The 26,895-nt window shown below is 45.5% G+C and overlaps 1 protein-coding gene across 2 annotated transcripts in view; it reads right to left on the reverse strand.

The window, feature by feature from the left end:
* The window catches only part of LOC141172073 (cell adhesion molecule CEACAM1-like), a 100,445-nt gene extending 84,493 nt beyond the window's left edge, over positions 1–15,952 (reverse strand). For both annotated transcript variants that reach the window (XM_073655900.1, XM_073655899.1), the window contains exons 1-3: positions 15,839–15,952; positions 14,287–14,595; positions 8,286–8,570 (exon numbers count right to left, since the gene is read on the reverse strand). In XM_073655900.1, the coding sequence (XP_073512001.1) occupies positions 8,286–8,570; positions 14,287–14,595; positions 15,839–15,878 (634 nt within the window). In that variant the 5' untranslated portion in view covers positions 15,879–15,952. The remainder of the gene's footprint in view (positions 1–8,285; positions 8,571–14,286; positions 14,596–15,838) is intronic.
* Between the last annotated feature and the right edge of the window lie 10,943 nt (positions 15,953–26,895).

The following is a 26,895-nucleotide window of genomic DNA, read 5'->3' on the forward strand; positions in this document are numbered from 1 at the left end:
ATACCCCAGAGCTGCACTCGCTATTCTGCTGGTGGAGTCACTGTGTACATACATTACATTACTGATCCTGAGTTACATCCTGTAGATCTTTTATTATAAAAATGAAAAACATAACAAAATTAATAACCAGAAAATAAACAATGTAATGAACTGGTCCAGCGGCTCCCTCTCTCCTCACACACATATTATACATATATACACAATAATAACTACCTACACCATGACATCTGGTCCGGTTACCAAACAAATAATAACAATATAATAAACAATAACCGACAAATTATATACAAACTAATATATACATTTTTTTTTTTTTTTTAAATAAATAAAATAAATACTAACTATACAAATATATACAAGACAAAACAAAACCCCCCACACTTGAGCCCACCAGTCCCTCCCCGGCACTGACCTGAGAGCCGGTCCTGCGTCTCATGCCTCAGTCCATGTCCAACGTCCATAGGCCAGATCAGGCAGTGCCAGTTTTTCACCCAAATAACCAGTGTCCCACAAGATGAACCCACCTCCCCCCTTTTCCCTCCACCCAACCTAACACCTACACCCAAACCCATATATACAATATATACAGAAACAAACAATACAATAACCACAACTGACAAAGCCCAAGTTCGGCGCCTGCAGCCCTACATCACTGTCTACTGATCAATAAAACAAAAATCTATGGTGTCAGCAGCAGCCCACCACCAGGAGAGGAGATGACCAGACTAGGGCACACTAAAAGAAAAGCCCCTCCAGAGGAGAGCAGCCCTCCGTGTACCCAGTCTCTCATACTCCAGAGAACGCACCTTCACCAGGTCACCGAGTATGGTCCTAAACACATCGTCCACTGGGAGGATTTTCCGCTGCGTCGATACTAAGCACCGTGCGTTCCACGTGTGATACCTAACCACTGCGCTAACTAGAAATAAGGTGCAGCGGTCCTGACCACCCAGGTCCCCGAATGCTCCATAGGCCCATTCCGCATAAGAGAGACCGGCCAGCCGGGGCCAGCCAATGGAGGTGCCCACCCTGTTGTACACCTCTGTGTTAAAGGGACAACGAAGCAGGAAGTGGTCCATGCTTTCAAGCATGGTACCACAATGCTCCCGAGGACAGTTCCTGTCCTCAGAGCTCCTACACTTCAGATTGTCCCTCACACACAGTTTCCCATGGAAGCAGCGCCAAGCCAAGTCCCAAACCTTCGAGGGGATCCTGATAGAATTCAAAAGATGCAGACCCACCCCAAGATCCTGACTTGGGCAATCCCTGAGCGCCAGAGGCCTCTGAAAATGGGTCAACAGAACCCTTTTGTCAAGGAGCTTCCTTGGCAGAGTCCTGACCTCCCACATTCCCAGACCCCACCGGCGAATTACCTTCAGAACCACGGTAGCGTAAGCCGGGAGATGTCCATGCGGTGTGCGGAGATCCTTCACTTGCCCTCCTGTCTCCCATTCCTGGAAGAAAGGCTGAAACCATCCCTTACAGGAGAATACCCACGGAGGAGCCCTCTCTTTCCAGAGGTTTGCAATATTGATCTTAATGATGGTATTCACAAGGAATACCACAGGGTTGACCATACCCAACCCTCCTAGTCTCCTCATACGGTAAGTAACCTCCCTCTTGACCAGGTTCAGTCTATTCCCCCATAACAGTTGAAAGAACAAACTGTAGACCCGAGTCCAGAGAGGCTCTGGCAAGATGCACACACTGCCCAGATAGATCAGCAAAGGGAGCAGGTAAGTTTTGATCAGGTTTACCCTTTCCCTTAGGGTCAAAGACCAACCCTTCCATTGGTTCACCTTCTGAGTGGCGATCTCTAGCCTGCTGTCCCAATTTTGTTTGGGGTAATCCCCCTGGCCAAATTCGATGCCAAGAACTTTTGCAGAGACTTTGGGTTCTGGAAGGGTGTCCGGGAGATCAAAACCAGGATCTCCTCCTCCCAGCCAGAGACTCTCACACTTATCCCGGTTGATCTTAGACCCGGATGCCTCCGAGTAGCGATTTACCTCTGACATCAGCCATTCTGCCTCCCCATCAGAGGAAACAAAAACGGTGACGTCATCGGCATACGCCACCACTCTCAGAGTGGCTTCCGGTGCTGCCCGGTCCATCCCGATCCCAGCCAACGGTCCACGCTCCACCCTCCTAAGAAGTGGGTCAATCGCAAACACGTACAGTAGCGGGCTCAAGGGACAACCCTGGCGAACACCACACCCAACCTCAAAAGAGCTGCCAATCCAACCGTTCACAAGCGGGAAACTCTCTGCCCCAGTGTACAAGGTCTTAAGCCAATCAACAAAGCCCCCCGGCAGGCCATACCTCAGAAGGACAGACCAGAGGTACTCATGATTAACCCGATCAAACGCTTTTGCCTGGTCCAATGACAGCATGTACCCCTTCCAGTGACCAGCCCTACCCTGCTCCACCGCCTCTCGGACACAGAGTACAGCACTAATTGTACTGCAGCCCGGAACAGAGCAATGCTGGGCACCCGAAAGGAGCTGGGGTGCAAATTTCACCAGCCGATTAAACAGCACCTTTGCCAAAACCTTCCTGTCTGCATTGAGAAGCGCTATGGGACGCCAATTCTCAATGCAAGATGGGTCCTTACCCTTTGACAAGATGATCAGGGCAGACCTCCTCATTGACTTTGGCAGAGTGCCCGAGGAAAGACACTCATTGAATACCTCAGTCAAGAGGGGAACCAAGGCGTCCTTAAAGGTCTTATAGAATTCAGATGTTAAGCCATCTGGACCGGGAGATTTCTTTAGGGCAAGCCCTTCAATCGCCAACTTAACTTCCTCTTCCCTGATCATCTCAGTCAAAACACCAAGAGAGGGGTCTACCCCTGGTTCGGGGACGGCTTCAGCCAGAAAAGCCGACATCTCATCCCAATCCAGATCCCTCTTCCCCAAGAGGTGCGAGTAGAAGGATCTGATGACCTCCAGGATCCCTGATCTGGATCTTTTCAGGGACCCCGCAGTGTCAACCAGTCCTGTAACAACTTTACTATTCACTGACATCTTGCAGTTTCTGTAAGGGTCGGGCGAGCGGTACTTCCCGTAATCCCTCTCAAAAACCAAAGATGCGTGTCTATCATACTGACACCTCATTAGCAAAGATTTCACTCTGGAGATCTCCTCGCGGCTACCTCCAGTTGAGACAAGATGCTCGAGTTTCCTCCTCAGGCCCTGATACAGGCGGTACCTGTCCAGGCTCCTGAGGCTCGAGAGCTGGCGGAAGAATCTCGCCACCCTTTTCTTAAACATCTCCCACCACTCTGACTTACTACTACAAAGATCCAGTAAGGGTACCTGGCTCTGAAGAAAATCCCCAAAGGACTGTCTTATCTCCGCTTCTTCCAAGAGAGACGAATTGAGCCTCCAAAAGCCTCTTCCCATCCGGGGGGTCTCTGTAACATTCAGGGAAAACAAAATCAAACAGTGATCGGAGAACTCCACCTCAACAACAGATACTGCTGAAGAGACGGCTTCCTCCTTTAAATAAAACCTGTCTATCCTGGACCTACAGTTACCTCTATGATAGGTGAACCCCTCGCGGCCTGCGGTGTGCCGGATGTGGACATCCACCACGCGAGCCTCACTAGCTATACTATTAAGGGCGACGCTATCATAAGTCAGCTTGTCTCTGGAACCTCCTCTATCCCGGGGCCTCGTGACAGTGTTGAAGTCCCCTCCAAAGAAGACCTGCCGACTCGTAAAAAGGTAGGGCTTGATCCTCATAAAGAGACACTTCCGGTCCCACTTAGATTGGGGACCATAAATGTTAATGAGCCGAAGCTCCTGTCCCTTCATGAGGACATCTAATATCAGGCACCTTCCCATTTCTAACTCAATAACCCGTCGGCATTCTACCGGTGCGGTAAAAAGGACCGCCACTCCGCTATATGGCTCGGCCGCAAGAGACCAATAGGAGGGCCCGAGTCTCCACTCCCTCTTAGCTATAAACACCTCTGCCATATTTGGCAGCCTGGTCTCTTGCAAAAAGAAAATGTCAGCTTCAACCCAGCTGAGAAAATCAAAGGCCGCAAATCTAGCCATGTTTGACTTAATGCTGGCGACATTAATGGACGCCAGCGTCAACGGAGTGGGTACCGCCATCATTGGTGATTAAGTTAGACGGCTTTCCTCTTCCCACTCCCCTTATCCTCTGCCTCAGACGAGGAATCCTTCCCCCTCTTTAATGACATAGAGGTGTCCATTTCAGCATTTCTCCTTCTTTTCTCGTCCTCGTCTCCGGACTCTGGGCCAGTCCCACCCCCCAAGGACCTTGCATCCCCAGGAGAAGGAGACTCGGCGCCCCCTGTAAGCTCCGCCGAAGCCGGAACCTCACCTTCAGCCTCCTCCTCAGAGGAAGAGATGTTATCAAGGGCTTGGAACCGGTTAGAAAGACCAACCAGAGGGGAGTCGGTTTTACCTTCCTTAGGTACCTTGGTCAGAGCGGGAGAAGATGTTTGATCTCCCTTCTTTTTCTTCTTTTTGGTGCCGAGCTTACGCTTGTTCTCTAGCCACCGCTTATTATCCTCATCCATACTTTCATAATGGGAGGATTCTGAGGCAGAGGCAGTTTCCTCCCTGTGGATCCTCCTGACCTCCTCATCCAACTCATCATCCCTCGGGGCCTCAGCAGCAAGACTGGCATCCAGGACAGGGGCTGCCCCGGTAGTCTGGGGCTCGCCCCGCTCCCTCTCCTGTCTGCGCTTGTCTAGACGCCTCAGCTGGGCAGGCGTCTTTTTATTGCTTTTCTTCCCTGGCCCCTCAGCTCCCCCACCCCTGCTAGTCCCCTCCCCAGCAGAATCGGCCTCACGGCTTTCTCCCACCGGGGTCTCGACTGCATTAGCGAATGAGCGAGGACAACGGCTGAATGGGTGACCTAACTCACCACACAGGTGGCACCTAATCTCCACACAAGAGGCAGCAAGATGGCCGACACCCCCACACAACGCGCATTTCTGCACAGTGCAGTTTGCACTGAAGTGTGTGGGGTCGCCGCACCTGTGACAGAGGTTCGGTTGCCCCTGGTAGAAGACCAGGATACGATCCCTACCCAGGAAGGCAGACGATGGAATGTGGGCAACCTTACCACCTGAACGCTTAAGTTTTACCACAAACGTCCAGGCCCCTGACCAGATACCAAACTCGTCGCGGTTTTTCTTTGGCATCTCCACCACCTCTCCATACCGACCAAGCCACGTCATGATGTCATAGCAAGAAAGCGACTCGTTACGAGTCATCACGGTCACTTTCTTGATCTGGTTTTGGCGAGACACTGCCTGAACGGCAAAGTCTCGCCAGCCGGGCTCATTTTTTGCCAACTCATAATTCGCCCAGAAGAGCTCAAGCCCCTCCGGCCGAACAAAGCTGACATCAAACTCAGGCGTGAAATAGGGATGTATCAAGGCGTAGATGTCAATCGCCTTGAAGCCCATCCTCACCAGGAGCTCCACAACTTTAGACCTTGGAGGACATGCATCACTGCCCCTCCACCGAAGACGGACCACATTCCTACGCACACTGCCTGGCCCGGCTGTTGGGAGGGACCACACTGTATCCCCCCCTTTTTGCTCTCGGAAGGCCCCGAGGCCATGCCTCTCTATCCAGATGGATAGATTAACCTCTCGACCCTCTACCATTAGTGATCTCTCCCCCTTCTTTAGAGCCTCCAGAAGGCGCCGTTGCAACATGCCATCCCCAAAGCCCGGAGACGAGGAGGATGCCCTATTTGCCCCGGAGGTGACACTGGCATAACTCTAGACAGGTGTTGCCACCCCCGGGGGGGCAACCGGACCAGTGACCACATCAGCCCCAACAGCATCACCATTACCCACCTCCATCTCACCCTCCATCAAACCAGCAACCACACCACTAGACAATGAATTAGCCTCATTCACCCCCACCACCACATTCATTCCTGCTGGACCAGTAACAATGGTGGATGACATTTTGACCTCCGCATCAGGCACAAGGGGCTCAGTCACCTCCATAGAACTGGAGGCGACCTCACCCCCGGTCTTATGTGTGCCCTCCACATCATTGGTCAGTAATTTCCGCTGTTTGGCATTCGGTATAATGTGCCGCTGATCTTTAGCTGCTGTTAGGCGCCGCTGACCTTTAGCATCAGGATCTTCCGGACCAGCGAAGCCAACACAAAATAGCACTTTGGTGGGAGGACCGGAATGCTCAGCCCCGACAGCCCCCTCACACTGCCGCCGCTTCTCAACTAAGTGATCAGCGGCAACAGCATTCAGAGGTGCCGAGTTATATCCTGTATTATACTCCAGAGCTGCACTCACTATTCTGCTGGTGCAGTCACTGTGTACATACATTACATTACTGATCCTTAGTTACATCCGCTATTATATTCCAGAGCTGCACTCACTATTCTGCTGATGCAGTCACTGTGTACATACATTACATTACTGATCCTGTACTGATCCTGAGTTACATTCTGTATTATACTCCAGAGCTGCACTCACTATTCTGCTGGTGCAGTCACTGTGTACATACATTACATTACTGATCCTGTACTGATCCTGAGTTACATCCTGTATTATACTCCAGAGCTGCACTCACTATTCTGCTGGTGCAGTCACTGTGTATGTACATTACATTACTTATCCTGTACTGATCCTGAGTTACATCCTGTATTATACTCCAGAGCTGCACTCACTATTCTGCTGCTGCAGTCACTGTGTACATACATTACATTACTGATCCTGAGTTACCTCCTGTATTATACTCCAGAGCTGCACTCACTATTCTGCTGGTGTCGTCTGTGTACATACATTACATTGCTTATCCTGTATTGATCCTGAGTTCCATCCACCCATGACATCTTAGCTGAGCTCCTACATTGCAAAGAATGGATAGTAATGGGATTTTGGAAGGTTCACTTTTCTTTTCTTTTAACATCTAAATAATGTACAGTTCATGGAATGTACCATAACTCAAAAGAGCCACATTTATACAGGGCTATCATTAGCTCTAAAGTCTGCAGAATTATGAATGCAGCTCTGAAGTATAATACAGGTTTTAATTCATGATTAAAATCCTAAACCTCACAGATGTTTCGGGATAGTTGGTACGTCTGAGTGGTCTTGCTTGTCTTCTGTACTAAGAGCTTCTCTTTGTAATGTTTTTCTGCATAGGATGATGGAGAGTGGTTCACCTATAAAAGCAGATTTCAGTAGACGATGGAGCGTGTGACTACTGACTCCCACAGAGAACAATAACAGAATCCATTTTTCCTATTGTAATTTATATAAACTATAAACTGAATTTCCTTTAGGCCCATAGCCCTTTGGTAACGTGGTGCTGGGCAATAGCTGTGGGCAAGGTCCTCGTCTCTCACACCCGGAACGCCACTTGAAGATGGAGGTCCTGGCTGGGTGTGTGGGCTTAGTTTTTGGGGGAGTTACGCTCTTGCAGGCCGCATGATGCCGGTGACTGCGGCTGGCCAGGACCAGATGTTGAAAAGTTCAATGAGGTAGACCACCAGTCCAAAATAAACAGTCTTTTACTAAATAGCCACTTGGTGGAAACTACAGTATATACAACAGATAGTGGGTGCATAACTTCACAAACATTTCCTTTACATCACATCAGCATTTTCACACACTAGTCCCGTTTCCTTCACCACACCTCAATACGATACTACAGTCCAGTTAGTGAAAGTTCTATTCTGAAACCGTGGTCCGGTGTCCTTTCTTCCTCTTAAAGGAATCAGTTTTCCACTATGGCCCATTCTTAATTTTCTTCTGATGCCTTGGAACTTCCGCCCGAGGCACTCTCTTTGTCTCACTTTCCCTGTTCCGTCCTGGCCCGTTCTCTCTCTGACTTGCCAACTCGGGGGCAGTACTGCTAGGCGTCCTGTCCCAGGACCTGTCTCCGGTATATCACTCTGTCCTTCTATCGCTTTACCTTTCTCTGCTCAGGATCACCCTATCCACTGCCTCGGTCTCCACTCACTTTGGGGCACCCACATGTCTCGCTCTGCTGAGTACTCAGACCAAAGGTCTGCTCTTGCTGCAAGCTAGGTTCTGTCTGATTCACTACCAGGAAGTCGTCTCTGATCTTGCTACATAGCCACTCCCTCTATGGGCTAGTCCTACCTTTTAACTCTATCCATACCTACTTACTACCTGTTGCTGGGCAGAACACAACACCAACACTAATAACGCACATCACAATTCACATTATACACCATAACAATACTTATGTCTTCAAGGGGGATCGTGGGTACTATATCCATCTCCTTACACTTACCTGCAACATCCAGGTAGGTCCAGGTGCTCCTGCTGCTGCTTATAGGATTTCCAATGCAACAAGTATAATTACCGGTATCACTGCCCAGGATGGGATTGAAGTACAGGTAGGCACTAGACCTTCCGCACGATAGATGAGATGAGCTACAAGTCACTAATTCATCATTTCGATAGAAGTAGATACTGTGGACGGTCTGTGTCCCTGCATTACACCTCAAATTCAGGGTGGTTCCATTTACTGGGCGAATGGAGGAAGAAACCATCAGGCCTGGAGTGTTGAGAAGATCTGAAATAGAATGATATAGGTATGATCTAGTAAATCACAAGATAACTGCAATATAGTATCTTGTACCAGGCAGCTGCTGCAAAGCTACGTAAGATCATGAGGTGCATCAAGTGTCTTGCTTGCACATGCTAAGAAATCAGAGGAGTATATCAATAGTTCTACACCAGAATTTATAGATTTTTTTGCTGTTTTACATAACTCTGATAAAACACTGATAAAAAAAATTCAGATTAACCTGAGGGTGGCTATCTATGCAAACAAAGTGTAAGGCTATGTGCACACGTAGTGTTTTTGATGCTCTTTCGCGTTTTTTCGCCACGGAAACTCAATCCGTCTCCCAGGTATTGAAATGGTAATCTTGATGTGTTGTGCACATGATGCGGAAATTTCCGCTCAGGATTACCATTGCGGAAAAAACTGCAGCATATCCATTGTGCGGGCGTTACCGCTGCAAATTCGCGCCCATTGACTTTAATTGAATCGCACCAAATCAGCAGGTATAATATCTATACCTGTGCATTTGCCTCATTTCAATTAAAGTCAATGGACGTGAATTTGTTGTGGAAATGCTCCGGGTGGAACCTGGGTCGGCAGAGGAGGACTATTACTTCTCTCATCTGACCGCCACTGATAACAGCAAGAGCAGCACGGCTGGGGGGAGCAGTAGTCTCCTCAGCCGAGCATCGTACCACATGGTTAAAAAAAGGAAAAAAAAGTAAAAATTAAAAAAAAAACAACACTATACTCACCTGTCCGGTGCCCCCCGGTGTCCTCCTGGTCCTCAGTCCCCGGCGATGTATTCAGCCTGGCAGTCGGCGGTACACTGCTGGAAGCGCGCTCGCTCCCACGCTCCCAGCAGTGCACTGCGCTGCCAGGACCTGCAGTTACGTGAGCTCAGGTCCTGGCTCAGGTGTCCTCACCATGGGGACATTCTCAAGAATGTTCCCACCGGTACTGGTGGTGAGCTCACCTGGGATTATCAGCTGATGAACCCCAGTAACCTCACTCCAGCAGCAATGTGCACTGACAGGAGTGATTTTACATTGCTGTCTTCTACAGCAGTGACATCAGTGATTGCTGATGTCACTGTTGTAGAAGTGACCAAGATCGCCGAGGGACAATCGTTGGCAGTAATCGTGGACTGCGTCGTGACGGCAGACAGGTGAGAATATGGTTGTTTGTTATTTCACTTTTTTTTCAGAAGATCGAGGGATTCAGGGACTGAGAGAATAATACAATTTTTATTTAAAACCGTGTGTTTTTTATTTTATTAAAATACTTTATTCTAGCCGTGTATTTATTGAAAAGGCGGCAATAACTTTACTATGCTTTTAGTAATGGGGGCGTCTTATAGGTGCCCTCAATTACTAACCTGGGCTTCACGTCAGCCGCCAATACAAGGCTAAAGTGAACACCAACCCCATTACCCCACTCGCCACCGCTACAGGGCAGTGAGAAGACCGGAGGCTAAGCGCCAGATTTGGCGCATCTTATGGGTGCTCCATTTCTGGGACTGCTGAGGGGTGATATTAATAGCCGCGGACGGGGCTAGTATTCATGGCCCCTTCCCTGTCTATTGATATCAGCCCACAGCTATCTGTTTAGCCTTTTCTGGTTAGATTTTATTGGGGGACCCCATGTAAATTTTTTTCTGGAGTACCGCTGTAATCTAGCCAGTAAAGGCTAAACAAACAGCTATGGGCTGGAATTAAGAGCCAGGGAACATTGGATAATGGCTCCTTCCCCGGCTACTAATATCAGACCCCAGCGATCGGCTTTCCCTCTGCTGGTTATAAAAATGATATGGGAGCCCACGCCATTTTTATTTAAAATTTTAGGCTCTGTGTCCATGATCCGGACGTAGCAGCGCTTTGGATGCATATTTTTTGCTCCGTCCAAAACGTTGCATGCTATTGAACGTAGGTAAATCCACATGTGTTCACTGAACCATGCGTATTTACCTCATTCTATACTTTCGAGTTGTCAAATTTCTGTTGCGGAGACTAGCGACTGTGACGCGCCCCCTGGGCCTGTGCTGCGCAGGGGATACCCGGAGCCGGGCCTTCTGTAAGATGCTGGGGGTTGTAGTCTCCGTGTGGCAGCGACCTGGTCCGTGCCCAGGCTGGTCAAACCAGTGGCAGTCTATTGGTATTGTAATTGTCCGACTACGCCACCCGTGGATTGCGGTCAGTGGGGACCGCCGCTGCGCTGCAGACCGCTGAGGCTGATGTTATATGCGCAGCCAGGAATGGAATGACTCCCCACGGGAGAAGTATTGCCTCAGGGCAGCTAGAGTGAATGTTGGGAGTGATGGTGTGAGCGTCCCAGTACTGATGATGCTGGTGCGGCGATGAAACACAGAGATTTGTAATTGCAGTTTCCAATGCTTTACTCACAGTTGTTATTCTGGTCACTTGTGCACATGAGGGACCTCCTGAGCCGTGCTGCGTTCACCAGGCAAGGGGCTCGACCAACTCCCAGGCAATTCCAGAGCGTGGCACAGGGCTCCCTTCCTTTCCTTTCTCTGGCCGTCCCCACCAGTGACCCACCTTTGTCCAGCTCCCTCGGGCCTTCTCTTGGCGAAACATATCTCCGGTTTCCCTGACCCTATGCGGTATGCTTTCCTGGTGGATGTAGTGAGGGGTCGCACCAAGATGTGGTAACAACCTCCGGTCTTTGGCTGAGGAATCTGTTGCCTCCACCAATTTGGGTTCCGGTACCCTGCTCTGCCAACCCTTCACCCTGTATCTCCTGGGCATATGGGGTTCCTTCTTTACTCGCGTCTCTGGGCCTTTCTCTGTGTTCCTTGCTTCCTTTCTCCTCTGTTCCAGTTCCTTTCTTACTTTCCTTTCCGCTCCTTCTCCTCTCTCTTTCTGCTGTTTCTGGCCTCCACTCCAGGCCTGCCTCTGGAGCTGGGCCCAGACTGAGCCACAGCTCCCTGTCAGCCCTCTCTGGCTGAACTCCTCTCTGAACTGGCTCGTGTCCTAAGATGGTGCCCACCTTATATACCTCCCTCTATGTGTGAGCCCAGGTGACTAGCAACCAATGGGCTCCTACCTATGCCCAGAAACCCACCCCTATCTGCCCCTACAGCACTGGGTGTTCCACCCCCCGCCCCACTCCAGCCAGGGACAGATGCTGTCGTGCCTGCACTTCTGTCTAGTGGGAGCACCGTTGAGCTGTCCCTCGGAAATGGGGTGTGTGTGGTGCATGCAGCTTACTGAGCCCTAGTCCACACTCCATCCTTACCCGGGAGTGGAATACCACACCTCTGGATTGAGGTGCAATACCCCTGTAGCAGCCGAGCCCTCGGGGTGCTACAACTCCGCAAGAGAATTTGACATGCTGCGGTCCTGAAAGACGCGCCGCATGTCAGTGTCCACGGGTGATCCGCAGCCCCTGATGCACGCATAGTGGACATGGCATTTCTAGAAATCCCATCCACTATGCTGTAACATCTGGACGCTGCGGGTTTGACGTTGTATAAACACGCAGCATCAAACCTGCAGCGGCTCCAGATCGTGGCCACGTACCCAAACTCACCCGCAGCATGTCAATTTCTGTAGCGGACATGCTAGTCTACGCTGCAAATTTTGACCGATTGAAGTGTCATTATATGCGGTGGATTCACATGTACCGACAACGAAAGTGCAGCATTAGAACACCGTGTTTTGGACGCCGTAAAAATACGCTGCATCCAAAGCGCTGCTGAGTGCTGATCGAGGGGGACATAGCGGCTAACGAAACAGCTGTCAGCTGTTAATAATAGCCAGGGACCATGTTTGCCTAATGGCACCTTCCTATGCTAAAAATAGTAGCTCACAGCTGCCTCAGAAATTACATGAATGGAAATGCTAATGAGATTGGGCGAATGGGATCAGCTGACACCTAGCTCTTTTGTTTGGTGATGACAAGATGTCAATCAGACCCTTTCATCACCAAAAATAATTAAAGTAAAGAGTTAAATAAACACACAGACACAGAGTAAACACTTTATTTGAAATACAATAGACACATTCTTTAATCATTTAAATTAACCAATATACTCACCCCAGTTCCGATGGTAATCCAAGGGTTTAAGCAATGTCCCACCAAATAACTTTATTTAGCTCCAAAATGCATTCATTGATGTACAAAAACGCTTCAAAAACAACATCAAAATCGCGGCAAAACCGCATGGTTTTTCCGCAGAGTTTTTCCTGCCAAGGAGATGCAGAAACGCTCAGGAAATTTCTGCTTCACATATCCTAAGCCATATTTATAAATTGAGACAAACTGGCTCCAATAGGAGGGGAGCTACGTAAAATATGGAAAATAAGTTCTACACAGAAGTGTTATAATTAAAGTGTAACCCTCATTTTAATTTTTATTTAATACATTAATAGTACACCTGAAATGTAGCAACTTTGTAATATTTCTTATCAGAGAAATCTGCTTCTTTGTTTTCCTGGACTGACTTTTTTTTCTCAATTCATGGGTAAAATCTGTAATCAGTGAAGACAGATTTTTTCCCATTTCTGAGATATTTTCTTATTTTCACGTGTACTATTAATATATGAAAGAAATTTTAAAATGATTGTTACTCTTTAAAGGTGGGTTAAATGTTTAAAGGGGTTGGCTCAGAAAATATATTTTTGGCTTATTCATTGGATATGCTTGTAGAATCCATGCATGAGACCACTGGACCATCGCCAAAGGGAGTAAAAGGAAGGGATTGGGGAGCGATCAGTGCAGACAGCCCAGAACGCTTCACAATAAGGTAACAACAAGAGTACACCTCATTTATCTCTGGCTGACACTAGGGGACAAAACTTTTGAGACTCCCATTAATAAGTTTTCTTCCTTAAAGGGAATCTGTCAACCCCCTGGGACTTTTCAGACCTCTAATATGGGCATACAGGTGATAGAAATGTAAGTCTAAAAATACCTGTATGGCCCATAGTAGAGGTCTGCTTGCTTTGATATATCTTTTTAAATTAAGCTGATAGATGGGGATTTCTTGGTGTCCCCCAGTTGTCAAGCATCAGAAAACGGATTTTATAAAAATATATATCATAGCAAGCAGACCTCTAATATGGGACATATAGGTACAGTATGTATAGATTTACATTTCTATCACCTATATATTAGAGGTCTGAAAAGTCGCAGGGGGTGACAGATTCCCTTTAGGTTCTTTTATTTTTGACTGCAGGCTGGGAATACTCCCTAAACTGATATAGAGTAGACACATGTTTTTGAAAATATTTACAAACCTGGCTTCTTTAAGGGGTAACTAAATGTGTTTAAAAAAAATGATACAATATGTTGTAGCTCATTTTCAGTACTGTTCATATATGTGGTTCTGGGTCCTGAGATCTGCACCAATTGCTTAAACCAAAAAGCAAAAGCGGTCAGGTTATGCTCTAGTGCACACAGAGTGGTGTACTGACTTTCCATTGAGACTATTCTGTGCATGCTCAAACAAGTACTGAGATCTTCTGCCTCTTGGTTTGAGAGATTGATGGGGTTCTATAGACTCAGACCCTAACCAAACATCAGTACTTAGCACAAGTCATAACATATAGAACCATTCTCAATATTGTTGGGAGCATAGTCTCACCAGCTGATGCCCATCTATATCAACTTAACATGGATGAGAAGATCAGGATTTATGTTGGGGATCAGATAGTTTTATCTGCTCTTCTACTTTAGTCATTTGACAATCACAAGCACTTACTATATATGTTGAGCTGGACTTGTACTTTAATTTGCACCCCTGCAGCCTGAAATGACACTGAGTAAGATCTGTTGTCAGTGCTGGTGAGCTGGTCCATCTGGAGAGTTCCATTTATAAAAAGTGTACATTTGCCTCCATTACATCTCCCACCGTAAGTAGGTCTACTGGACGGAAGAAGAGTTGCAATAGTTGCCCCTGCAGTATCTAAGTTCCAGTCTATCCGATGGTCTGGACTGGCAGGTAAATTGGGAAAAATGAATGCTGTTCCTCCAATAGAGGCGTTGAATTGACTGATGGTGGCCACAGTGCCTATGGACAACAGAAACGATGAGTATAATCAAGATTTCCTATCTGGACAACTTATTTTTCTGATCAGTGTCGGCATTAACACATTTTGGCTACAGTGACATATAAAAAAAATTGGACCACTACAATAAAGAATTGTGTTGCCCAAACACATTGGTTTCACTCTAAGACCTCCTATCTGGACAATTCGCTCTTCTGATCAATGTTGGCACCTAACATGATGCAACAAAATCAATAGGGAACTGAAGAACACTATTACATTACTAGATCTTGGTCTTCTAACTTGACCATAAACCAACTTTCAAAATTGATTGTGGCTCTTTTGGGGACCTCTATTGCCCATGATCAACTTGAGCCTCCTAAAGCAAGAGTTACTCTCTCCTCTGACTAATTAAGAGAAGACTCTATAAGAGGTGCATGAGAACTTGGTCTGTGCTGAGTAGACAACACTTTTGTTGGGTTTCTGGCTCTAAAATAGGAAAATGAAACGTCTATCACATCTAAAGATATCAATGTATGGATGCCACCTTCTGCTACCAAACTGTAGCTCTCACGTTAAGCCAAAAGAAAAATAGTCTAATATGGAAATCGTAGTTTATTATGGTGGACACTGTACAACATACTTTCTGTGTATAAAGAAGATTTCCTATCTGGACAACGCCTTTTTGCCATCATTTTGGATACAGTGATGTGACAAAATTAATGGGCAACTAATTGATATAGCAGTTTGTTCCCTAGTGAAATGTGGCTTTTGGACCTCGTCCATTTAGTTGCCATGATCTTGGCAACTAGATAGAAACTATTGAAACATTATTGGTGGCAGAAACATTGTAACATTACTAGATCTTGGTACTAGGGTCAAAACTAGTTTTTCCACTTGGCCATAACAACACCTGTCAGAACTGAATGTAGCTCTTTTGGGGACCTCCATTGTCAATGGTCAACTTGAGTCCTCCAAAAGTGAGAGTGAATCTCTACTCCCCTCTCTCTGTAAAGGGGCACTAGGTCTGTGCTGAACGGAAACCCTTTTATTGGGTTTCTGGTTCTAAAATTGGAAAATTAAATGTCCATTACATCTGCGGAGAGCATTGCATGGATGCCTCCTTCCACCATCAAAGTGTAGCTCTCGCCTTAAGCCAAATAAAAAAATGGTCCCAAATATAACCCCATCATCCCCAAGTTTTCTGTATAGTGATACCACCCAGTGCCATCTAGTCCCTAATAGTAAAAGTACATTTCATCTTACCAATGTAGCACAAAAAAACACTCCACAGCAGTAAACCCATCAGGTCTCAGTACGTTCCAGCATATGTTACTGCATCTGCTCTGGTCCCAGCAGTGAAGAAGTCTCCTGACTTCCGCAGTACAGAGGGTTTTACAGATCGCTCATAGGAATGTGTCATTTGTCACTTTATGGCGACTGCAAAGAGGAAGGTGCTCATTTTTTTTTTTGCAGTATCATAACTTGATAAGAAGTTGACTTGATGTTATTACTGTAGGAACGTACTTATCGACTGACTACCTGTCATTTTTATATCTTTGTTATACAGCCTGAACATTACACTCAATGCAGAACTATACATTAAACCTCATGGAAACATTTTATTTACTATGTAACCATATAACATTAATTTATTATATGTTTTCCGTCCTTCAAATCTGAAAGCACGTATATACGTTGTATTAGCACCAAATTCATAGGAAGACTTGGAAGGCAGAGGGCAGGACTGTGGTTATATTCTTCTTTGTGGTAAGTACGAGTTCATGACTGAGCGAATTTTCCATTTTGTAATTTCATTTTCTCGTCCCCTTCCTCCAAGAGCCATAACTTTTTTTTTAAATTTTTCCATATGAGGGTTTATATTTTGGGTGACAAGTTGTAGTTTTGACTAACACCATTCATTTTACCATTATATAGTGAAAAATGGGAAAAAAAATTTCCAAGTGGGGTGAAATGGTAAAAAAACGCAATTTTGCCATTGGCTTTTGGGTGTTCATTTTTGGCAACATGATTCTACAGGTCAGTATGAGTACGGTGATGCTAAAGCTAAAAGGTTATTTTTATATTTTAGAACTTTAGAAAGTTAAAAGAATATAGATTTTGTCACCATGTTCTGATCTTTTTTTTTTTTTAATTTTTTTGTTGAGGGCTTGTTTTTTTTACATGTTTAGCTGTTTTTTAAAATAATTTTGATTGTCTTTATTGGGAGCAATTGTGGAGACTGAAAAATGGAAATTCATTTTAGCATTTACTGTATGAGATAATTTTCTTTATATTTTATTAGTTCTGGCAATTACACACACAGTCATTTTTCAATTAATTTTTTTAATGTATTTTTTGTTACATTTTACTGGCGGTAAAATATGAGTTTTATTTTATATTGCTTATTTTTTATTGTATTAAATATTCAACTTAAGAGGACTTAAGCCTTCAATTGCTTGATTACCTGTGGCAGAGGTCCCCAACCTGTGGTTCGGAAAAATACGTGGCTTTCGGGTCCATGTTGTGTGGCTCGTGGCTGTCTGCAAGCTTGGTGCATTAGGTCTAGAAAACAGGTAAAAAGAGCAAGTCTCCACTTTTGTAAGTAGCTGTGAACAGAAGAGCAGATCTGGATATGCATGTACGGAAGTTGGATATCTCTACTCGAGGTACTCTCGAAGTGGCTTGCGACCCTCTCTCACAGATTGGGTGAAAAAGTTTAGATACACACTGCTCAAAAAAATAAAGGGAACACTTAAACAACATAATATAACTCCAAGTAAATCAAACTTCTGTGAAATCAAACTGTCCACTTAGGAAAGCAACACTGATTGACAATCAATTTCACATGCTGTTGTGCAAATGGAATAGACAATAGATGGAAATTATTGGCATTTATCAAGACACCCTCAATAAAGGAGTGGTTCTGCAGGTGGGGACAACGGACCACATCTCAGTACCAATGATTTCTTGCTGATGTTTTGGTCACTTTCGAATGTTGGTTGTGCTTTCACACTCGTGGTAGCATGAGATGGACTCTACAACCCACAGAAGTTGTTCAGGTAGTGCAACTCATCCAGGATGGCACATCAATGCGAGCTGTGGCAAGAAGGTTTGCTGTGTCTGTCAGCGTAGTGTCCAGAGGCTGGAGGCGCTACAAGGAGACAGGCCAGTACACCAGCAAACATGGAGGGGGGCCGTAGGAGGGCAACAACCCAGCAGAAGGACCGCTACCTCCGCCTTTGTGCAAGGAGGAACAGGAGGAGCACTGCCAGAGCCCTGCAAAATGACCTCCAGAAGGCCACAAATGTGCATGTGTCTGCACAAACGGTTGCAAACCGACTCCATGAGGGTGGTATGAGGACAGATGGGGGTTGCGCTCACAGCCCAACACCGCGCAGGGCGCTTGGCATTTGCCACAGAACACCAGGATTGGCAAAGTCGCCACTGGCACCCTGTGCTCTTCACAGATGAAAGCAGGTTCACACTGAGCACATGTGACAGACGTGACTGAGTCTGGAGATGCCGTGGAGAGCGATCTGCTGCCTGCAACATCATTCAGCATGACCGGTTTGGCAGTGGGTCAGTAATGTTGTGGGGTGGCATTTCTTTGGAGGGCCGCACAGCCCTCCATGTGCTCGCTAGAGGTAGCCTGACTGCCATTAGGTACTAAGATGACATCCTCAGACCCCTTGTGAGACCATATGCTGGTGCGGTTGGCCCTGGGTTCCTCCGAATGCAGGACAATGCCAGACCTCATGTGGCTGGAGTGTGTCAGCAGTTCCTGCAAGATGAAGGCATTGAAGCTATGGACTGCCCAGCCCGTTCCCCAGACCTGAATCTGCTTGAGCACATCTGGGACATCATGTCTCGCTCCATCCACCAACGTCACGTTGCACCACAGACTGTCCAGGAGTTGGCGGCTGCTTTAGTCCAGGTCTGGGAGGAGATCCCGCAGGAGACCATCCGAAACCTCATCAGGAGCATGCCCAGGCATTGTAGGGAGGTCATACAGGCACGTGGAGGCCACACACAATACTGAGACTCATTTTGACTTGTTTTAAGGACATTACATCAAAGTTGGATCAGCCTGTAGTGTGTTTTTCCACTTTAATTTTGAGCGTGACTCCAAATCCAGGCCTCCATTGGTTAATAAACTTGATTTCCATTGATGATTTTTGTGTGATTTTGTTGTCAGCACATTCAACTTTGTACAGAACAAAGTATTCAATGAGAATATTTCATTCTTTCAGATCTAGGATGTGTTATATGAGTGTTCCCTCTATTTTTTTTGAGCAGTGCACTTAGGGTGCATGAAGAAGAAACAAATTTTAATCCTCATTGCTCTGCGATTGAAAGTGTCCTATGGGAGGTCCCAGGATGTGAAGTGTCCAAGTCACGCAAGAAGAGGGAAAGACTAAGTGCACAATGACGGGAAGAGGGGGAGGAAGCCCAAACACTAGGGAAAGGACAAGTGGAGACTCCTAGGAAGATCTGATAACACCCTGACTACCCTATCGTCCCTATATAGGTTCCGTTCCTATTGCTGAGCAGGAAACCTAATCCCTGACTGCCCCTAGGGACAGTCCCTAAGTAGGGAGGGGAAGGGGTGAGCACTAGTCAGCCCCCACTGCAACTAAAGACAAACAGGTAAACAGATAAGGGAATACACTTAGACACTTAGCTTGAGAAGACACCAGAAAGATCGCGCCAACTATCCTCCAATGGAAATCCAAGAAGACACTAGCCGACGGCTAGTACTTCAAGCATGGACAGAAGAAAATAGAGCTATCACTGGGGACTCTCTGGAAAAACTAAAGGTATATAAACATCTAGCAAGGGTGTGTCAATTAGCAGCAGAAGGTGGAGGTCACTATGTCTGCTTGTGTGTGGGATAATAAGATCCTGCTGTAATTAAAATCGCCTGTGGCATAGAGGCAGAGTGCTCAGTCAAAGCTTATACATAGAAACAGAAAAAACTGGCCGACACTTCCAATACAAGAAATAGGTGTGAACAGGTGCTTACTAGGAGAAGCTACCTCCATATACAAATAACAAATAAAGCAGCAGACTGTAACGCTAAGTATGCAAACATGAAATATATGAAATTTGAATAGCATTACTGCTGTAGAAAAATAGAAATAATTGAGAAATCTTAGCGCATAAATTGGCCAATCCATGTGTACACAAGCAGACATAGTCACTTAGAGAGGAGTTCACATTGATAGGGTCCTGGTATTTTTGAGAAACGCCTTACCGTGGCTACCAGGTACACATGAATTGGCCAAGTTATGCGCTAAGATTTCTCAATTATTCCTATTTTCTTGAGCTGCAATGCTATTCAAATTTCATATATTCAACAGACTATGGAGTAGATTCACAACGTCCTCTGGAGGACTCACCTTACTCCATCATTTCTCGGATGGTCTTGCGAGTGACAATCCTCTGCGTACAATCCATTCATCATCAGGGGTTCAAAAAAATGCATTTTTGATTTGTCAAGCAAACAATAAAATAATTCTAAAAATGTAATTATCTTTCTTTTTAAAAAAATTTCTTTACCAATTCATTTTTTTCCAGAAAAAAACCCCCACAAAGTTGTCTATAGGCTATGGCTGGTATTGCAGCTCAGCCCTATTCAAGTGAATGGTGCAATCTGTGAATATGAATGTTTTTTTGTTTGGAAAGAAACAAAAACAGACTTTTTTTCCCTAATTTCCTCCTTTTCTTAGTTTTTACAACCCTTTTAATACTGTGAAGCGATGAGACTGATTTACACATAAAGCATAAATGAGCTGAGCGGTGACAGGTTAAGTATTAACTTATGGCTCATAGTTTTATAGCGCAGAGAGGTAAACCACTGGGTATAGGAAAGCAAACATCAGAATTTACCTATATAAACTCAATGTTCCTTGCGTCAATCTTGTTCCCAGCAAATCAGGAAAGACATAGAATGAGGAACTTACTGAATATACTATCACCTTCCCATGTATTGTTGAGCATAATGGATTAATCTAAGATTAGAAAAGGCTGTATCTAGTACTGCAGACAAGACTTGTGCTGTTTCTGACCTTTTTTTAACTTTGATAACCCCGATATTGACAATGGTAACAAATAGTTTTATTATATGGATGCCTTGTGGCACAATTACCTCTTGCTAGCTCATAAAATATAATTTTTATTTCACTAGTGTCCTGTTTCACCTGATGAAGCCAAAGTGTTGGTGAAACATGTTGGAAGTAGACATCACCTAATTTTAAAGGGGAACCTGTCATGTAAAATAACGGTATTAACTTTCAAATATGGGTTATTATGCAGGTTAACCTGCCTGGTGCTAGCATTTAGACCCCACTGCTGGGAGGAAATTAACTTCCCCCCCGGCAGCGTTTTCTTTCAGTCATAGGGGTGGTGTTGGCACAGGTTCCGTCACCGCTTTGTGTATAGAGAGCAGCAGTTGCAACCGCATTCCTGGCACTGACTGAAAGCATGATCAGCATTAGACCTGGCTGTCAGTCAGTGCTGGGGGCTCAGTTATAACCCCCGCTCTATATACATAGAGCGTTGACTGAACCGTGCCCTATGACTGAACGCCAAATGGTGACTGGGGGAATAAAGTTAATTTCCTCCTAGGAGCAGGGGTCTAAGTGACGGCACCACACAGTGTCAGAACACTATTAACCTGCAGATTAACTCATAGCATTACTTTACATCACTCTTTAAAAGTAAGAGATGTCTATTTCCAACATGTTTCACCAACATCTTGGCTTCATCAGGGACAATAGTGAAATAAAAATGATAATGTGCAATAAGATGTCCTATAAAAAAAGGGTTTTGTCCAGGTGTTAGATTGGCCATACACATTACATACCTATCAGGTTCAGCCAATGGAACCCTAGACAATTATGTCGGGGAACATAAGAATTTGGGTGTTGAAATTCAATCACCCAATCCTTTTGCTTGCCAGAGATAGAGAATAGAGAACACCGAAAGTCTCGACCAAGCAGGAAATAATTTAATCAGTGTTGTATAATTAATGCCGTGGTTTTCAGTCTTACAACAATTCTCATTTCATCTCATAAACAACATCCCTAATTTGAAATGAAATGGTTACGAACCAAAGCATTGGGCTAAAACGATGTTTTAAGGCATAAATGCTACAAACTAACTCACAATATAAACAGTGACTTTAATTCCATTGTATTAAAGGGAACATATCAGGATGACTGCACTAATAAAACTAGTAGTATGGCTTTAAAGGTTCTAGCACAACAATAAAAATGATACCATTCTTCAGTGTGGCAGAAAAAGAAAGGGAAAAATCAGCTCGCCCACCTAGAAGATCAACAGCACGGAGCCAGGAGTGCTACCAGACGAACATAAGGAACCAGGAAGATCCAGCTGAACAAATCTTCTAAAATCCATATTTTATTGGGTCATGCAAAAAATATTAAAGGTCCACCTTGGAGAGGAACAGCAAACGCGTTTCGAACTATAAGTTCTTAATCATTGCATAGCAAAAAAACAGCAAGGAAGTGGTATTTATATGTCATGTCCTGCTATGCACCTGTTCAGAGCTAGGTTAATCAAAAATGTAAACACACATACCATATTAAAACCGTATAGCATAGAAACAATGCATATAAATGTGAATAGTCCAAGAGAAAAAAAAAAAAAGGAACATAAACATAATAATCTATAAATAATCACTCATAATGATACATCAAATCATGTCTGATATATAAACCCGCTGGTACACGTGTATTTAAAGTATAAATCCACCAACTTTCTCTATTAAGGAGTTTTCTCCTATGATCACCCCCTCTATGAGGTTTCAACACTTTTTCTATGCCCGTTACTATAAATGTTGAAGTATCTCCATTATGGCAGAACGAAAAATGTCTTGATGCTGCAGAACACCTGATACTTAGTTTATTGTGTGCATCTGATAAATGCCGTCTGATGCGCTTTTTCAGGGGAGTACACGTACATCCCACGTATTGGAGACAGCACGCACTGCATGAAATAATATATATGACATAAGTAGTGTTACAATTAATAACATTTTTTATGTTATATTTTATGTTGGTAGAAAAAGATGTAAAAGTCGCTGCATTTTTAACATGGCTGCAGCAAGTGCAAATGGAGTGACCACATTTATAAAAACCAGTTGTGTGTAGCCAGGTACTAGAAATAGAAGGATCTTGTTTGAGAAAAAGACTAGGGGATAAAAGATCACCCAAAGTGGGTGCCTTATGAGCTGTGAACCTAACTGCTGTTAGTAGTACTTCTCTCAATTTGGGATCTGTAGAAAGCTTAGGAAGATATTTGTTAATAATATTTTTGATCATAGAAAATTGGGGGCTATACTGAGAGACAAAGGTGACCTGGTTGGATCCATTCACACCATCTGAAGGGTGATTGCTGAATTTAGGTCCAATCATATCACTCCTGTTTTGGAGCTAACTATGTTGTATGCTCTTTTTAAAGTCCATTTGGGGTAATGTCTGGCTGATAGTCTATCTAGGACTTTTTTTGCTTCAACCTCATATTGTCGTGGGTTACTAGTATTCCTTTTTGTTCGTATTAATTCTCCTACTGGTATATTAATTATAGTCTTTTTATTATGACATGAGGAAGCCAATAAGGTAGAATTTCTAGATTAACTTTTTCTATAGGGTGTGATAGTTACAGTGTGATCAGTCAGAGTCAAAGTAATATCTAAAAAATCAATCGAATTGGATTGTATATTATGGGTGGATTTAAGATTCATAGAATTATCCAAAATGAATTTGAAAAATTCATTCACCTCTGACCTTGTCCCGTCCCATATCAGGAGCAGGTCATCTATATAGCGACCATACCACCTGATATGGGAGGAGAAAGGACCAGAGTCAGAGAAAATGGACTGTTTTTCCCAAAAGGCCATAAAAATATTGGCTATAGAGGGAGAGAAACCCGCCCCCATCGAAGCCCCGCATGTCTGTAGAAAATATTGTTTATGAAAGGAAAAATAGTTGTGGCTGAGTAAATATTCGACTGAAAGCACCAAAAACCGTTGTAAATCTTCACTATAAGTGCTATAAGTATGGAGATGGTATGATAATATGGAGATCATTAATGTGTGTGGTATACACAGATAAGGACCTACAACATCACATGAAAACCAAAGGGATGAATTCCCCCATTCAGTATTATCAAGAGATGCTATAAGATGGTTAGTATCTTTAATGTAACCAGGTAATTGTTTGACTACAACCTTTAGTCCTAGATAGACTATCAGCCAGACATTACCCCAAATGGACTTTACAAAGAGCATACAACACAGTTAGCTCCAAAACAGGAGTGATATGATTGGACCCAAATTCAGCAATCACCCTTCAGATGGTGTGAATGGATCCAACCAGGTCACCTTTGTCTCTCAGTATAGCCCCCAATTTTCTATGATCAAAAATATTATTAACAAATATCTTCCTATGCTTTCTACAGATCCCAAATTGAGAGAAGTACTACTAACAGCAGTGAGGTTCACAGCTCATAAGGCCCCCACTTTGGGTGATCTTTTATCCCCTAGTCTTTTTCTCAAACAAGATTCTTCTAATTCTAGTACCTGGCTACACACAACTGGTTTTTATAAATGTGGTCACTCCATTTGCACTTGCTGCAGCCATGTTAAAAATGCAGCGACTTTTACATCTTTTTCTACCAATATAAAATATAACATAAAATTTTTTATTCATTGTAACACTACTTATGTCATATATATTATTTCATGCAGTGCGTGTGACTCGCCCCCTGGGCCGTGGGGCACTCGGATCCGGGCAATTAGGGAAACGATGGGAGTAGTAGTGGCAACCCGGTTCCGTGGCTCAGGGTGGTCAGGCCAGTGGTAGTCCGTTATGTGTTGTTGATTATGTCCGACTACGCCACCCGTGGATTTGCGGTTATTAGGAACCGCCGCTGCATGCAGACCGCTGGGGCTGATGAGGTGTGCAGCTATGGTAGTGTGACTCCCCACGGGAAGAGTGCGGCCCCAGGGCAGTATAGTGGATGGTGGGAGTGATGGTAGTGAGAGTCCCAGTGATGATAGTGCTGGAGGAGCAAGGAGCACACAGACAACAGGTTGCAGTCCAGGGTCTTTACTAAAACAGGTAAATTGACCCACAAACAGTCCCAGCTAGGAGGGGACCTGGATGTCTGAGAGCAACGGGGAGGGGTGAGGGTGTAGGCCTACCGTGCTTTCTACGCTCCTTCTGGCAATCTCCTCCTGATAGGGTAACAGCCCACGTTTCCGAGCTTTCCGTGCTTTCTCGCCTGTATGGCCTGCGACGTGGGTTCCTTTCTGCTCCCAGCCTTGTACGGCTTCACTGGTCCCTTCGGTTGTGGCAGGGCCTCCAGACTTCTTAGGCCAAGGAATGTATAGTCCCTTGCGGACTGGTTCTCTGCTGGGGGATGTAGAATCCTTCCAGCCTCAGACACCAAAGTCTGGTAAAGTTAAGTCTTTTCTCTGCCAAGACAGGCTCTCTTCGCCTCTTGTCTCTGGCTTGTGGCTCTCTCCTACTGCCACACTTCCTCTTAGGTGCAATCAACTTTCTGTCCCTGCTCCACTCTGGGACACGTCTCAGAGCTGAGACAGGCAATCCAGTTCTCTCTAACCCTGCCCTCAGTACCAGCTTTTATAGGGGCAGCCAGCTCCCCCTACTGGCCTGAGACAGGAGGCATTGCATGCTAATGTTCCCCTGACCAGAGAACCTCCCCCTTGCTCTCAGACACAGCTTTATTACACTTGTGGCATCCAGGTAGGGTGACACATTCCCCCCTAGTGAAATTTAGTACTCCGGGACTAAACAATAAACAAAGACAATATGCATAACAATAAAACATTAATAGACAGACGGCGCACAAATTGAGTTCTTTAGGTCACAGTGTGGCCTGTGACCGGGTGTCCATATCACCAAAACAACGGGGAGCCTTAACCAGGTGGGGGTCTGTCCTACCCCAAGTCCTTCACAGTCTTAGTTCATTCCTGGGTTAGGCTCAGAATGCAGTCCATGCAAAGTCCCGGTTATAAAAAGTCCATAACCTTTGAGTCCTTACGGTTGCTGCAAGAGACTGAAACACACTATCAATAAACATGCAGGTAACTTTGGCAAACATTTTAACATTTGGCAACAGGGTTATTTACACTTTTAGTACACTCTATATTCTCCATCGAGCGGGTATCTGTCCCTTTGTGCTCCTGGTTGACCTCCTTAACCCACTGTCTGGTGGTGGACTGACTTGGCTTTCCCCACTAGCGTTAGGGGTATAGCTACCAGTTGGGTGTACAGGTAGGGCAGGCAGCTGTCTGCGGGTCCTTTGGCTTACCGCAGGCATGGCAGGCTCACTGACAGCAGAGGGTTGACTCTCCTGGGCTGCTGGTACAGGCTCTTCTGCCTCTGGAACTGCTTGCTCCTCTTCACCTTCCGGCTCTGGTGTTGGTTGTTGCTGTGCCGGTTGCAGGAAATGCAGGACAGGTACCACTATGGCATCATTTATGCGAGTCCAGGACTGAGGGAACTCTCCGAGAACGGTGCTGATCATTTCTTCCTTGTCCTCTGCGGGTTCAAGGTCACTCTGACCCTCTTCTGCACTACGGAGTTGCTCGGGGCACCTTTTGAGGTGGTCTCTGGAGACGACACTAGTGGTTTCTCCTCCGTCCTTGGTGATTACGCACACCTTTGGGTTGTCGTGGTCAGACTGCAGTACGGTGTAGGGTTCCCTTTCCCATTGGTCGTCCAACTTATGTAGCCTTCTTTTTCGCTTTAGGACTTGCTCACCAGGTTCTAGGGGACCAGCAGGGGCGTGTTGATTGAAGAGTCTTTCTTGCTTCTCTCTCACCTGGGCCAGGCTCTTCTCCAGACTCTCCTGTACCTTCTTGTACTGCAGTTGCCTTTCCGTATCCCAGTCCGCATCCGGGGAGGTGTCCTCAGGTATTAGGACTCCCATCTCCAGGTCTACGGGCAGCTTTCCTGGTCTCGCTCGCATCAGGTAAGCCGGGGTGCAGTTTGTAGCGTTCACTGGGATGTTTTTGTACATGTCTACCAGGTCCGGCAATTTTTCTGGCCACAGGCTGCATTCCTCCAGGGGCAACGTCTTCAGGAGATCAATGACTATATTGTTCATCTTCTCACACATCCCGTTGGTTTGGGGGTGGTAAGGCGTTGTCCGTATTTTCTTACAGCCATAGAGGTTGCAGAAGTCCTGGAAGATTTCAGCCTCGAACGCTGGACCCTGGTCCGTCAGGACCTGTTCCGGATACCCGTGTGGACGGCAGAAGTATTGCT

The sequence above is a fragment of the Phyllobates terribilis genome, unplaced genomic scaffold, assembly GCF_046119375.1.
Source record: "Phyllobates terribilis strain yellow unplaced genomic scaffold, ASM4611937v1 Scaffold_12__6_contigs__length_324123572, whole genome shotgun sequence".
Classification (NCBI taxonomy): Eukaryota; Metazoa; Chordata; class Amphibia; order Anura; family Dendrobatidae; genus Phyllobates; species Phyllobates terribilis.